A 15566-nucleotide genomic window follows, 5' to 3' on the forward strand; every position below is an offset into this window, starting at 1 on the left:
CCCCACTAGCTAAAGTGGTACCTCAGGTTAAGAGCAGTTTCAGGTTAAGAACGGACCTCCAGAATGAATTAAGTTCTTAACCCAAGGTACCACTGTAAAGTCATCAAATAAATTATCTAACAAAAGGAACAGTTGTGTTCGAAAATCTTCAAACTGTGTTTATTATGTAAATAAATAATTGAACATTTAATTATATAAATAAATAGGATGCGGAGCAGGGCTCCTTCTACCAGCACTGCTGAAAGACCAGCTGCATCAGGTGCCTCCTACCCCTGAATTGCTATGTTTAAGCCTTGGCACCCGAGTTGGTGGGGGGTTTTTCTTCTTCCTCTTCCCTCCTTGTCCTTTCCCCCTTGCATATCGTGTCTTTCAGGTGCTAAGCCCCCAGGCAGCGACTGCCTTGTTTTAAAATGATTGTATGTAAAAGCCACCCGGGTGCATTTTTGGCTGAAGAGCAAGGTGCAAATGCTCTAAATAAACAAATATAAATAAACAAAACCTTTACCCAACAAATTTATCCAAACTTCCACCAATGAGCTTAGTGGCTGAGTTGGGAATCCGAACCCACACTGTCTGTTTTTTGGCACGCCTGCTAATCACTTAGGTAAGTTTACCCAGATATACAATGGGAACATCTATTTTAACATACCATTTTATTTTATAATGAATATTTTTAAACTACTGACCTTTTTATGTCCTGTAAAATTTAGGTTAATTTTTTATTAACTCTTTTAACCATAAGTTTTAATGTTTTGTATATTAGGTAAAAGCCCTTACAGTTGTTGTTTTTTGCTTATTTTTACAAAAGGGTTGTATCCAACGCCAGGCCTACTCTGAGTAGACCCACTGAACTGGACATGTTACTTTCGAGGGGGTCCACTCTGAGAAGGGCTTCACTGGATACAACCCAACTCCAGTCACACAAATTTAAAAGAAGGGTCGAGTTGATAACGGCAGTGCCTCAGAGCATGGGCAGAGTGCAATCCCTCCAAGGGGAAAAGCAAAACAAAAAAAAGATGGAAACGATGCTTTTTTTTATACCTTGGGAATTAACCGCCAGCAGATGGAAGAGGAGAAAAGCTCATTGGTTTAATGGGCCTATAAAGTGAGTGTGGAAAGGAAGAGATTTTTGCAGTGGCGGGAGAATTGGGGGGGGGGGTTAGGTGGGAGTGTGTGCAGCCAACCCACCCACCCCCCACCTGAAAAAGGGGGTTGCTGTTTGGGGCATGACTGCCTGGTTCACCTCAGATGGTGTGAGCCCGCAAATCCCTGTTTCCCACACATTGATCCATTCATGCTGTTAAACTGCAGACAAAAGACGTGTGCCTCATGAGTCCTTTCATGCCATCTGGCCTGTACTCTGGAGGGGTGATTTGGAGAGGAGAAGGAGTTGGAGGGGGGGGAGAGATGATGGAGAGAAGGAAGGAGAGTTATTTCATGAAGAGGGGCGAACCCACCCACCCACCCACTGCCCCCTGCTCAGGAGTCCCTAGGGGTCTTTGTGATGCGGGTGGCAGTCATTGCTGAAATCCACTCATTTCATATTTCACCCCCCCAAAAAAAAACCAACCCTGTACATCCGATTTCTTATCCGAACCTCCCGCATCGCCACCAGACTTTGTGCAGCCTGCCTGCCCAGCTGGTGTGCCCTCAGCACCATGCCAAAGGCAGCGGTTTGTGTCCGAAGGCTGCAATCCTCACCCCACTTACGACGGGAGTAAGGCACCCGCCTGGATTCGATAGGACTGGCTTCCGAATGGATAGAATTGCGCTGGCAGAAGCAGTAAAACAATGTTATTGCAAAGGCTTCTGCCAGTGCTGGCATATGCAAGCTTTTGCATCACACAGGATTCTTCATCAGGTGGCCTGGCGTTGAAACTGCATGTGTTAAGCTAGGGAAGTGTAGCCTTCTGTGTTGCACAGAACTCCATCACCCTGCTTTGGTCAGATTTTGCTCCATTTGGCAGAAGGGACGCACATTCTTTAAAACAGGTTTCCTGACCTCACAGGTTTGAAATAAAACTGGCTGCTTTAAGAGTTCACCGACTCCTGGCGGAAGCTGTTCGAGAATATACATCACCACTGCCTTCACTTAAGAACCTGTCAGCTATAACTGACGCTTCAGAAAGGGGAGGCAGGTGTGGTCTCTTTGCTCTTCAGAAGCAGAGAGTCACAGAACTGTCGAATTGGAAGGGATCCTGAGGGTCATCTAGTCCAACCCCAGGCAAAGGAGAGACGCAGTTCAGTGGCTGAGCATCTATTTTGCACACAGAAGGCCCTAGGTTCGATTCCTGGCCTGGAGATCTGCTGCTAGTCATGGTAGACCTTTTATTTGCCAAAGTACTAGAGACAGTGAAGAAACATTGAAGGGTGATTTCGTTTAACCAAGTGGAAACCAAGGGAGAGGCGGGAGGAGAATAAAGTGCCTCACTAAGGACTACCTGCTTGAAGGGACATGGTACTTGCTAAGTGTTACTTGCTTAAAATATCATGATACTTACGAATTATTTCACCTTTTTATCACTGGCAATGATCACATTATACTCCCTCCCCCCCCCCCCGCCCCCGTCTCTCCCTCCCGCTGCTTTTGTGAGCATTTTCCTCTCTTTTCTTTGATTTGGGAACTGAAAAAATAGGTGTCTTTTGACCTTTGTGGGCTTTTGTTTTGTTTTTAAGGCTAGGTGACTTTGCTTGCTTTGCTTTTAATGACACAGCAAGGCTACCTAAGCGTGCAGTATGGCTGGGGATTCTGCTTGTGCTAATTAGCCATTATGAAAAAAATAAAAATGAAATTGTTGAATAATTCCACAGAGGAAGGGTGGGGATTTAACACTATGTAAGTACCCATTGCACTGCGGCCTGGGGATGAAGGGAGGCACAGCTAAATACAAGAACTGGTATGTGTGATTTTGAGAGGGGGGCTGGGAGAGATGTACCCGACCAAGTCCTACTCACTCAGCCTAAACCCATCAATGGACCTAAACTAGTCAAGTTCATTAATTGCAATGGTTCTACTCTGAGGAGGCCTATAATCCAGGGTGGACGTCAGCCAGATGCAAAAAGAAAAGGCAAAGTCCTTGTGCACCTTTAATAGAAGATAATTTTTGCTGACAAACTTATCTTCCAGAACTCCCTGCACCCTCCCCAGAACATATGTTTTCCCTTTTACATTTTGGTTGCTATTATCTGAAAATCAACCTCACTGTATTCATTCAAGCACACTTTGATGTCAATGGAAAAGGTCTGGGTCTCCCAAATCCTGCTAGCCCCCCCCCTACAACCCTTTTCAAGGGAAGCTTTTGGAAACGGGTAAGCTGAAGGGGTGGGGGGAAGGTGTGTGCACACACAGAGTCTTCCTGAGCATCGCTCCCTGGCACTTAATTTCGCTGCATCCTGGGAAAAAGGCAGCATATTGAGATGTTGACGTCCCTCCGGCTCCCAAGGCTGAAGATAATGGCCGTTCCCACATTCCCATCCTCCTCGAAACTGGTCTCTGTTGTTACGCGCCCCCCACCCCAAGCTCCCCAGTCCACCTGCTCCTTGGGGAACAGTGGTATTATCCCAAAGCGATTCACAGTCAATTTACCATGCTGTAATAGATGCCTCCCCTATTGTCCCGGAGAAACTCCCCTATTGGCCAGGGAGTGTGGGAAACTCCAAGACGCTCTGGACCCAGGCATTTGGAAGAGGCTGATGGGTATAAATAGAGGCCCCCACTCCCTTTTGCTTCCACACAGCAGACCTGAAGCCAAACAGTTTCCTTGCTTTCCTGGGTTAATCATGGCAACAGCCGGCGCTTTGCTGGAAATCCAGCCATCCAAAGCGAAAAACAGAGTAAGTGTTTTCTTCTATTGTCCTGCTTGGAAATGGTCAGATCCTGCCCTGTCAAGAGAGAGGGGGTTGTGTGGAAGGCTAGCAAAATGGACATGCTGTACTTAGCTTCCTTATACTGAGTCAGACCAATGGGCGCAAGAGTCTCACTCAGACTTACCTGGCAATGTTTGGTGGGGATGTTTAAACGTAGGTTAAATTTTGCACACAAGCAGACGCTCTTATCACTGAGCCATGGCCTTTCCCCACGTGCAATTTGCTAACTCTCTCTTTTCCTCTCCTTGTCGCCTCACAGCTGCAGAAGCCGCTGGTGGAGAAGTTGCGCCGCGACCGCATCAACGGCAGCATCGAGCAACTGAAACTGCTTCTGGAGAAGGAATTCCAGAGACACCAGCCCAGCTCCAAGCTGGAGAAGGCTGACGTTCTGGAGATGACCGTCAGCTACCTAAGATACAGCCAAAGTGAGTGCTGGTCTTGTTTATTTATGCTAGAAACCTGTATCGGTTTAATGCCATATTCAGTGCATGCATCTTCACCACTACTGAATTCTGGGAGGGGTAGTTTGGTCAGGATTGCAGCGAAGATCCCATGTGCCACTCAGAGAATGACATTTCCTGTGGCTGCCTAGAGTCCTTGGCACAATGACAAGTCCCCAAGGTTCTCTAGGGAGAAGAAATGGCTGTTAAGCTAGGTTTAATGTGTTGGGTAGCTATGCCCTTTACGTAGCTAGTGTATGTTAGGTCAAAGCACCACTGTGGGCACCCTCACCTCTAAATCCCATCTCTCTTTCTTCACAGCACTGGCGACTTCGTCTGTAAGCCGAACCCAGGATTACAGCAAAGGCTATTCCTCCTGCCTGAAGGAAACTCTGCAATTCCTGGCCATCCACTCAACGAACTCCGAAACCCAGAGCAAGCTCTTAAGTCACTTCCAGAAGCCTTGGGAGGTGGCTAGCAAGGACACCTCTCCACTTTCTACCCTCGCTCTGCTTCAGAAGGGGTCACCCCAAGGCGCCGTCTCAAAACCAGCCTACAAATTGTGGAGGCCTTGGTAGGAGAGAGCTCTTATTCTCGACATGTGTTTCTAAGACATCCAGGAGGAGTTGGCAGTTTGCCATGCAAATCCTGCACCGCTCCTCAGGAGAATATGTATTGATATCTGACTGACAGAGGCCTTCCTCATTCAGAAAGGCAAAGTGCTCAGAAAGGAAAAACCATTCTGAAAGAATGAACCAATGTCATCCTTTTATTGGGAGAATTCCGAGCAGGGGGAACAACAAATCATTATAATTGTGCTGTGTTCGGATCTTGATGCTTATTATTAATTGATAGAAAGTGTGCAGAGATGTGTGTGTGTTTGAGGTTTGTTTTGTTTGCAAAAAAAAAAGAGTAACTTCTAAGAAGTTTTTGGGCCGTTTTCTTTTTTCAAGAGTCTCTGTGCTTTGTGTGGCTTCCTTGCAGCCACAGCAACAGACTGGCCATATTTTGGTGGCCAGGGTGAATACTGATGAAGGCTAGGGAACTGAACAAATCCTCAGCTTGCTTACTTCACTTACAATTCTCAGGGCCACCTTCCCTTTATGGGAAGCCCTTGGGGGCCGCAATTCAGTGAGGGGTGGGGCCAGAAGTAGGCAGAGTAATAGGGTGTGAATGTTGCCTTTGCATGGCAGGCTACATTCCAGCCCTGCAAATACTAGGTTTCGAAACACACAAATATCCCCACGCTTCATCCAAGAAGGGCTATTACGAGTTCATGGACATATTTCAGTCAGATGAAAGAACTCGAGGAAGGTGTGATGCAGGGCTGCAATGAAGTTCTGTAACATTTGTAGATTTCCAACACACATGTAGTCTGTGAAACAGCTGCTATTTAGCTGTGGCCACAAATGCAAGAGGCTATTTTGAAAAAAGAAAAAAAAGGCCTTTGAATGTTGCTGCTGTGATGAAGTTCTATAATATTTGTAGACTGTACAGAGTGTGGCAAGAGAAAAGCGTTACCCTGTGACGATAATGTGTAGAGGATGTTCTTCAAATTGGTTGACTCTCCAAGGCAGAGTGTTTGTGTTCGAGATGCTGAACGAATGCTTTTTATAAAGGCAGAAACATAGTTTTCTATCCTCATAGGAAGGAACGTAACAGCCCAGAGTGCTGAAATATGTATAACATGAATTGTTTAATGATGTCTTTTATGAAAGGCTAATTGTACAAATTGTATTTACTTTTCTTTCGGTACCATAACTGTTTTTATGGTAAGTTAATTTTTGCTGGCTACCGTCCTTGGAGGATGATGTAATGTTGTTGGGTGTGACGCACCGAATCTGTAATCCGTTGGAAACCACTTTTGCACAGTGAATGAGAAACAAATAAAACTAGCTTGCCTTACATGCATTTCAGTGTATCCAGTGAGTTATTCTGATTTAAGATGGGACACTCTGAGCAATCGGCCTCTAATATCAAGGGAGTGTGGAGTTTTCACTTTGCTTTACAGCCAGATTGTTACTCATGAGTTAAGGCTGCAATCCTAACTGCACTTACCTGAGAGAAAGCCCAACCGAGTACCATAGGACTTACTTCCCAGGAGACATGGTTACTAGGACCGAACTGTTAATCCAATTGTGTTCAATGGAGCAGACTCCCCAAATCTGCTTAGGAGAGCAGTTTTAGTGAACTGTACGCACACATAACAGAGCATTTGTTAGTGGTGTTGAGAATTGTTTGGAAAGGCCCCTATTCCCCTCAGAGAGCTACAATATCCAGAGTTCCCTGTGAGAAGAGATTGACTGTTAAACCACTCTAAGAACCGTAGTGGGGGGAATAGGGGTCTCCTAACAACACTCAAGACTACAGCTCCCAGGAATCTTTGGGGGAAGCCATGACTGCTTAAAGGGGTAGGACACTGCTTTAAATGTACAGAGCAGATGTACAGGAGCCCTTGTCTCCTAATCCCAGATGTGTGGAGGTGTTTGTGGTTCCCCAGGGGTGCAAAAACGACATTCTGCACATGCACGAAAGCTGTCCCTTCTTTCTTATTGCATTGCTTGTCTAGGCTAGGGCAAAGCCCGCGTATGACTCCAGGAAAACCTGGCTCCAATTGCAACCTGAAAGAAGAAACCCGAAAGAAATAATCAATTAACCAAAAACCTCTCTGTTTCACTTATTATTTATTCAGTTTCTTACTCATCCTTCACTAAAAGGTCCCAGGACAGAATACAATATTTAAAATTCATTACTGAAAACTCTTTAAAACAAATTAAGAGTCACAGGGAAGATGCATCTCTGCAAGGAGGGAATTCAACAACCTTGGAACTGCCACAAAGAATGCTCTCCCCTGCCCCCCCCCCCAAGACCACCCATCAGGTAGAGCGTGTTGCAATAATCCAATCTGGAAATCCAAACTTGTTAAAGGCCTTCCATGTTCACTCAAGGCATTCTCTGTGGCAGCCTTTCAGTTGTGTAATTCCCTTCCCAAACACGTATGTCGAGCATCTTCATTATGCAGAAGATTTACCCTGCCTTTTGAAACCTCAGGTGTGTGTTTTTAGGACCCACCTTATTCCTGTGCCTGTAATCTGTTTCAATTATCTATTCATTCATTCATTTATTGAATTCCTATACCACCGTTCATCTGAGGATCACAGGGCAGATAACAATATAAAAACACAAAAACACATAACATAACAAACAAAACAATAAAATAAGAAACAAAACAATAACTATCACTATGTTTTTATATGTGCTGTTAGCTGCCCAGAGTGAATAATGGTAGCCGCCCGCCCCGTAAGATTAAGAACATAAGAAAAGCACCCACCAGCCACCCCCAGAAAGGAGGAACAGCAACACTGTCAAGCTACATTGCGCCATCTTGTGGGCATTTCCCCTTTAAAACAAAAACCCTGACAAGTGGGAGCTGCAATGAAATGGAAGGTCATTTGCTAGCAAGGTTGTCCAGCCAGTCGTGACCTCCACCAATATATTTATTCTACCCTCCCACCACTCATCTCTTCTCCTTTGTCAACGTTTTGCGGCTATAGAGCATGCTTGACTCCAACTGTTGCTGTGGGTTTAATTGTGAACATCCAACTGTATATTTTAATGCGTTTTACTCTGTATTGTTCATGGCCCAGGGAACATTACTTACTGGACAGTGTACAAGCATTGTTAATAAATACATTCTACCGGTGGGGGGCGGGGGAATTGCCCTTTATTATTATACTTCTGCAAACCTCAAATGCCTCATTTTTCAGAGACCTGCTCAGCTAGTCCTTAGGGGAAGGGCCACATCAAGGTAGTTAGGCAGAACTGGCCCACCCGTGAGGTAGGGTGGAGCAGCTACCTCAGGCGTTGCAAACGCAAGACACAGCACCCCACCTGCCACACTGCTTCTGTCGTCACTGGAGAAGCAACCCAGGCAAAGGAGGCAGAGCAGTCTGCCACTCCCCTTTGCCACCAGTCGCCCCCCACCCAAAGGGGTGGCAGGAGGCCCTGACAAAGCTCTCCGGAACATCTCCCTATCGCCAAGTCGTCATGAGATGTTCCAGACATCCTTGCAGTGTTTTCCCCTTTCTCCACCCACTTGCAAGGATTTGCAAGGGGTTTTCCTTGAGGGAAAGTACTTGCAGAGCCTCATGCCTGCCCCCCACATCACATGCGTGGCCGTGGGACATCTTGCCTCAGGAGCCGTAACATTTCAGGCCACCCCTGTGAGCATCTGTTTTGCATGCAGAAGGCCCCAGGTTCAATCCCTGGCATCTCCAGGCAGGGTTGGGAATGTCCTGTCTGAAACCCTGCAGAGCTGCTGCCACTCCAATCATAAACCAGATGGATCTGTGGTTTAATTCAGTGTAAGGCAGCTTCCTACATTTTTTTTTTTTAATGCAATCTCCTCTGGATTTTGTAATGCATTTCTCCAGCCAAGAAATGTGTGCTAAAGTGCATATGCCATTGTAAAGTCTCCATAAAAATTCAGAAGGGCTTTTTTCTTTTTCAAATCCAAACTCTCCTCTGCAATGCATTTCTCCAACCAAGTAACGTGCACAGAACTGCATATGGTACTCTAAATTCTCCATTAAAATGCATGTCTGTGAAAACATACAAAACTGCCTTATGCTTTGCAAAAAAACAAGAAGAAACGTGTATGCTAGGAAAAACTGCAAACAAACATGTGCAGAACAGGACAAATTCACACTAAAATAGTGATGAATATTCAGGAGGCCCCCCTTTTTTTCCTTGGGAAAACTCTTCTCTGAATTTTGCAATGCAATTCTCCAGCCAAGTAACGTGCAGGGAAATGCAAATACTAGCGTGAAATCTCCATTAAAAACACATACGTCATACAAAAATGCAACATGCTGCAGGAAAGTGCTTTGCAGTATATATACGGTATATATAAATGCGTGCGTATGGAGAAAAAACTCGCTAAAAAGTGGAGTATAATTTTCGGGAATGCTTAAAAATAGTAATGATGGTGATGTGCAAATCTAATGTGGAAACGTGGAGAACCGAACTGAAGGAATCTGGCAGATCCATCTGTCCCTACTCCCGAGTAAGCGCATTTGGAGTGGAGGCAGCCTACATAGTTTTCATTCCCTGGGCGCGAAAGGCGAAAGGGAAGAGGCGTGGGCGGAGCTTCTGGAAAGCGCCGCCCACTTTCCCCCTTTAGATGTATGCGGAGCCTCTTTCTCCTCCTCCTCCTCCCTGGCATTTAGCACGCAAAACATATGCGCATAAATTTGCATGCCTAAAGAGGCCGGGCACGCAGAGAGCGGGTCGATGCGTCCAAAATGGCGGAGCGGGGCGGGCGAGGCGGTGGTAGGAACAGCGGCGGCGTCAGCGGCAGCCTAGACAAGAGCATCACCCTCCCGCCGGACGAGATCTTCCGCAACCTGGAGAACGCCAAGCGCTTCGCCATCGACATAGGTGAGCCGGGGCTGGAGGGGAAGGACGCCGCTGAGGGCGGAGAGGCGGCGGCAGCCAGCGCCGCTCCTCACAGCCACTTCACCATCTTCATTTGAGAGAGAAAAAGGGAGGCGGACGCGCGGAGGAGCTGAGGCGCCGCCGCCGCGCGAGGGACGCCGGGAACGGTAGTCCCGCTTCCCATAGCGGCCCGTGGCGGCTGAGGGAGAAGGGGACGGCAAGTCCCGGCGTGCCCCGGTGCCGAGCGGGCGGCGCGGCGCACGGCGGGAGGTGTAGTCCGCGCTCTCACCGCGGCCGGCGCTGGCTCGCGGCGAGGAAACTACGAAGCCCAGAGTGCCTTGCTCAGGGGCCGGGAGGGGGCGGGGGAGAGGTAGAGAAGAGAACGTATAAACAAGGTTGCCCGCTTTGGCTGTACCTTCCCTGCCGTTAGGGGTGGGAAACCCCGCTAGGGTTTGGGGCTGGGGGCTGCCTGGGTATCGCCCCCATACTTGGGGTGGGGGAATTGGAAAGGAGTTTGACCTCTTTTTCTCCCCAAGTGAGGGCTGAGAAATGTGCTACCCTTGGAGGAAGGGGAATTAGGATTGGGCAGGTTAGCAGAGGTGGCCCCCAGCGCCTTTCTCCCGGGCCCTCATGGCTCTCCTCAGCCCTCCACCAGCCCAGCATTGCACACATAGGATCAGAGAGTTGGAATGGGCCACGAGGGTCATCTAGTCCAACCCCCTGTGATGCAAGAATCTTTTGCCCAAGGTGGGCTTTCGAACCCACAACCCTGAGATGAAGAGTCTCTTGTGCTCTGTTGACAGAGCTATCCTGAGTTCTGTTTTTTGCTTTGCTGGAAACGTGCCCTTGAAATGCGCCTCTCGTTCATCTTGTCGGAGGGCAGGCGGATGGGTGTTTTGTGCGTTCCAGTGTAGAAACTGACCTGTTGTGTAAAAAACTTTGCATTCGTTGCTCTGCCCACTTTCGCTCCCTCGGCCCGTCCATTGCTTGAATGTGGCCCTCAGAAGGTTGCCTGGGAGGGAATGTGGCCCTCGGCCGGGGGGTGGAGTTCCCCACTGCTGATATGCAGGTGTATTATTACACGGTCATTTTATGTAACGTGCTTTAAACATGTTCGAAGCCAGTGCAGTGTGGTTGTTGCGTGTTGGAATAGTACCTAGAGGACCAAGGTTCAAATTCTCCCTCACCCATGAAGCTCGCTGTGTGACCTTGAGCCAGGTGCTAAATATCAGCCTAACCTAGCTCACAGGATTGTTGTGTGGATAAAACAGAGAGATTTTGCTATTTTAAGCTCCTTGGAGGAAAGATGGGATACAAATGAAATAAACAAAAAATAATAAACAAAAACTGAAAGTACTGCTTATTTGGTATAACATTATATCCTATCTATTTATTTTTAAATATATCCCACCCTTTCTCCCCATTAGACTTTGGTGTTTAAAGTGCTTTGCATATATTCATATATACTACAGTGTGGGATTAAGGAATTTGTGGCTGAAATTGACATGATTCTTCACCGGTTGAGGCAGGCCAGGAAATGGACAGTGGGCCTAGGTTTGGGAGAGTAAGTAGTACTGACCTGTCTTTATCACTTGTCTTGCATTTGTCCCTGGTTTTTCATCCCTGAACGTTTGCGTGTGTGAGGAGAATAGGACAGATCAGAGATTTTGCTGCATCCCTGTCAATGAGGCACATCCATTCTAAATCATACTTAAAGCTGAGATTAATAGAGTTAAACGTTGCTTAAGTCAATGGTTTCAGTGGTTCTCCTTTGAGATGGACTACTACTGGCTATCACTCGAACCTTTTACCTGTCTAAAAGAGAAATTTTTCATATTATGTGTGGGTGGGGATAAGCCATAAACCTCATTTCAAGAAGAGGTCCTTTGTCACATAATTATGCTGATTTATAAAGAACTAGACATCTCATGCCATTGCATGTTGTTCCTGGAACTGCTCTTTAGCAAACATTGGTGCCTGTGCCTTACTTTTGCTCTTTTGTTCGGAGAATTATCTGAGTTGTGTTTCCTCAAGAGTCATTTAAAACCTGAGTCTTGCTGGAACAAGATGGTGTTTCCTGTTCTCATTTTTGTCTTACATTTTGAATCATCTGCAGTTCATGTCCCACAGTAGATAAAATTATACCATGCAATTAAAATCAAAGGATTTGGTTTGCATTAAGAGCTTGAGCTGGTATCCTCTGCCCCCTTGTGGAGTGTAACTTCTCCAAAAAAAGAGATGATGATAGCTTTGTTTTTCACATTTAACCAAAAATGTGGGTTAAATGCTAGAGCTTGATTTCTTCTCACTAGGTCAGAGTGGAATTAAAGCAAGGAGATTAGCTGTAACCTCAGACAGAAGAGCATCCCACAGTGGGTGTCCGAAACAGTGTTTGGACACCCACTTAGCTCTGCCAATTAGACATAAATCAGGTATCACATGTTGTTACACTCTAGAAAGTCCCCCCCCCCACTCACAGTTTCAGAACAGTGTCACAGCGGACATCAATATAGGTCTTTGTTTTTAATAAAATCTTATTCAGTGCTGTTTGTTGTGCATTTGTCACTTCAAACACAAAGACAAAATAAAAAACCACAAAAGCAAACTCCCTACAAAGAGTATGTATATTAATTCAGCAGATGTAGTAAAACTGGGTTCAGATGCCCAGGCTGTCTTTCCTGGTGATATACGTGCAGAATTTTCTGTGGAATCTGGTATAAATTGGATGTTGGGAGATCTTCTGCCTCGCACAGCTTTCAGAATCAAGTGCTACAACTTTTTTCACGGACTCCAGGTTGCTGATGGGAGTTTGTGGGAACGTTCCCCTGATTATTATGTTTAAAAAACAGCCTCTGTGTTTGGTGCAAGTCCTTGCATTCTCCCTCTCGTGTGACATTTCTACATGTAAGCCTTTCGCCTCATTGGGGAACATTTAAAATGTACTTAATAACAACAACAACCTGAGAGCACATGCAGCTTGAACAGACTTATGATGCATCCCTGTTCACCCCAACTCAAATTCTGGAGTGCATGCTGTTTCTTTCATTTTTAAATCTTTTAGGAAGGAACTATGTGCCAGCTTTAAAAGTGTATTGGAGCAGCATATTTCATAAAAATTGGGGAGAACCTAAGAAGATACCTGCTGGAACCAAAGACATATGTAATCCATCCATTGGCAAGCCTGGCAATGCCCTTCATGGGAATCCCACAAACAGGACCTGAGCGCAGGATCACTCCTTCCCTTCTGTGGTTTCCACCAACTAGCATGCAGAGGTACAATGCCTCTTGACAGCAGAAGCTGAACACAGCCATCCTGCTGTGTTGGTCTAATCCTTTTCTAAAAGCATCCAAGTTTGTGGCCACCACTGGACCTGTGGGAGCGGATGCCACAGCCTTAACTATGCGCTGTTTGCAATATTAATTTCCTTTGTGTGTCGTGTTTTCCTGCGGAAGGCTGCAACTCCCTTATCTCAATGGGGAAGAGGAAACGCTTCAGTTCAGCATTTTCTGCAGCTTTCTGGAGATTAGTCCTGACAAAAGGAAATAACTACACGTTGGGCAATCCTGAATATTGTGGGTGGGAACTACCAAATAACCCATGGCGAGGGTGGGCTTGGAGCGCTCAGAGCGGATTAAGCACATCCTTTGGTTGTAAAATAATTGTCGCTTTCCTGGTTCCTTTGCTGATTAGCTTAAATGTCAAGTTCAGCCTTTTGGGGACCTCTTCTGGTGCACACAGGAGAGAGAGAGGAGGGTGCAGCCATAAAGGATTAATATTTTAAATTATTTCCTCTTGGTGTTTGTATTGGGTTTTTTTTAAAAAAAAACTTGCTACTTCCAGTGCATATTTTATATTCATGTTTAGTTTTTCTGTATTGATATTTTATAATGTGAGCTGTTCGTAAATTAATGTCGGTCCAGCTTGGAGGAGACCTGCTGAAATTAATGTGACTGGCCTTTTTGGATTTAATTTTAGTAGGCCTACTCTGAGTAAAGACTTGTTGGATACACCCCAACATATTTTAGATGGAAAAGAACTCTCCAGTTATAACATATGCAACCTTTCACCGTCTAGCTATAGTGTCTGAATGAATATGCTCCTATAACATCAGTACCTACCTCTATGGTCAAGTTCGAAATTAGGTTGAACGTGTTGGACAAACACGTGGGAGGCTGGGGTCAGACCCCCCTGAACTTAATGCTGACCTGCCACTTGTGGGTGCATAGTAAAATTTATCATATGCACAGTGTCACTTTTGAAGGCAATGATTTGTGGGTGCTTGCAGTGAATTGCCATGTTATGCTGGTGACATGTCATTTGCAAGAAAACCTCCCCCCCCCCCGAGTTTCCAAAAAACATTACTGTAAATTTCAAACTTGCCCATGAACTATTAGCTCTGTGCATATTGCTACAGATGGATTTCCCCACCGCCCTACTTCTAGAGAAAACAATTATCGCAAGTTACGGGAAAATAATTGAGGTTGCGCAACAGTTACATTGCTCACAGCTCAATTAAAATAAGCACTTAAACTACTTGTGGCATGCTTCTTGATTGTTTTTGTAGGGAGGATCAAGCTGGTCAACAATCAGTTTACTGTTAATTGGAGTTCAAATGATATTAGCTAAAGCACAAAATATTACGTAAAGAAGCTTACAAATGTTACGTTGGTCACTAAGGCATTACCTCACAACTTAAAGGCTGTATAAAACCAAGCTGGCGTAACGTAGATTAAAAACAGGTCATATTGTAAGCAGTTGGCTCTCACCTTATGCAGGGGTTCCATTCGTGTAAAGCCAGAATTGAGCATAGTCAATGCAACCCTTTAAAAAACTCTCCCAAAGCAACTGAAGAATCTGATTGCCTCTACAGTGGTACCTCGGTTTACGAACTTAACCCGTTCCAGAAGTCTGTTCTTAAACCAAAACAATTCTTAAACTGAGGTGCGCTTTCCCTAATGACGCCTCCTGCCACCGGTGCCCTTCCACCATTGGGCTTCTGTTCTTAGACCGATGTAAAGTTTGCAACCTGGGACACCACTTCTGGTTTTGTGGAGTTTGTAAACTGTATAGTTCGTAAACAGGGCTGTTCTTAAACTGAGGTACTACTGTACAGTCTCTCCCAATTCTGATACAGACTCTCTCTGAACCTCCAAATGCTCTTGCAGGAAGAGTGCAATGAGGGGTGGGATAGCCAATATTGTTTCCCCATTCTCCCACCCCCTTGCGACGTTCCCCCCCTTTCACTCCCCCCCCTTTTTTGGCCAAGCATGTAAAACTGATTACACAAGTAAATAAGCTGCAAATCCATTGTATCTTCAAGCAATTTAACTCTGTTTTCCTTATCTCCTTAATTTTAAGGTGGGTCACCACCTAGGACGCATGCCAGCTGAGGCTAGCTTGGTCTAACTTAACAGGTCTCTGCTGTCCCTGCCCTAATCTTGTAGACCAGAGGTAACCACTGCAGTCCTCTCCTGATGTTGCTGGACTACAGTTCCCATCATCCTTAGCTAGCTGAGGCTGATGGGATTTGTAGACCAAAAACTTCTGAAGAGGCCCCGTGTTAGCTGCTCCCAATGCTTATCTCGCTGCTGTAATATTTTTATTTTGTTGGCAGGTGGGTCACTAGCCAAATTGGCTTATTATTCAACAGTACAGCATAAAGTGGCGAGAGTGCGATCTTTTGATCAGTCAGGAAAGGTAAGGTTACTATTATTTTTATTACTGTGCAGCCAAAATCCTTACTGTTTTTGTTAATGTTCATTTGAAGATAGTGACAATAAAAACATACTCAAAATATACGAATGTGTGGATATTGCAATAGT

The 15566-nt window shown here is 45.6% G+C and overlaps 2 protein-coding genes across 2 annotated transcripts in view; both read left to right on the forward strand.

Moving 5' to 3' along the window:
- Positions 1-3742: 3742 nt before the first annotated feature.
- LOC309537558 (transcription factor HES-5-like) lies at positions 3743-6218 on the forward strand. The gene is made up of 3 exons (XM_082232458.1): positions 3743-3834; positions 4127-4292; positions 4629-6218. Exons 1-3 carry the CDS (start codon positions 3781-3783, stop codon positions 4883-4885), a joined length of 477 nt encoding a protein of 158 aa, XP_082088584.1. The 5' UTR covers positions 3743-3780; the 3' UTR covers positions 4886-6218.
- A 3344-nt stretch (positions 6219-9562) lies between these two features.
- Positions 9563-15566, forward strand: part of PANK4 (pantothenate kinase 4 (inactive)) — a 34120-nt gene continuing 28116 nt past the window's right edge. The window contains exons 1-2 of the mRNA XM_082229987.1: positions 9563-9746; positions 15359-15441. Coding sequence (XP_082086113.1) covers positions 9611-9746; positions 15359-15441 — 219 coding nt within the window. The 5' untranslated portion in view covers positions 9563-9610. The remainder of the gene's footprint in view (positions 9747-15358; positions 15442-15566) is intronic.

The sequence above is a fragment of the Podarcis vaucheri genome, assembly GCF_965113315.1.
Source record: "Podarcis vaucheri genome assembly, chromosome: 7".
Taxonomy (NCBI): domain Eukaryota; kingdom Metazoa; phylum Chordata; class Lepidosauria; order Squamata; family Lacertidae; genus Podarcis; species Podarcis vaucheri.

Coding starts and splice junctions, on each gene's coding strand:
- LOC309537558 (XM_082232458.1), top strand. CDS start 3,781: ATGGCAACAGCCGGCGCTTTGCTGGAAATCCAGCCATCCAAAGCGAAA. Junction 3,835..4,126: donor CATCCAAAGCGAAAAACAGA/GTAAGTGTTTTC, acceptor GTCGCCTCACAG/CTGCAGAAGCCGCTGGTGGA. Junction 4,293..4,628: donor CTACCTAAGATACAGCCAAA/GTGAGTGCTGGT, acceptor CTTTCTTCACAG/CACTGGCGACTTCGTCTGTA.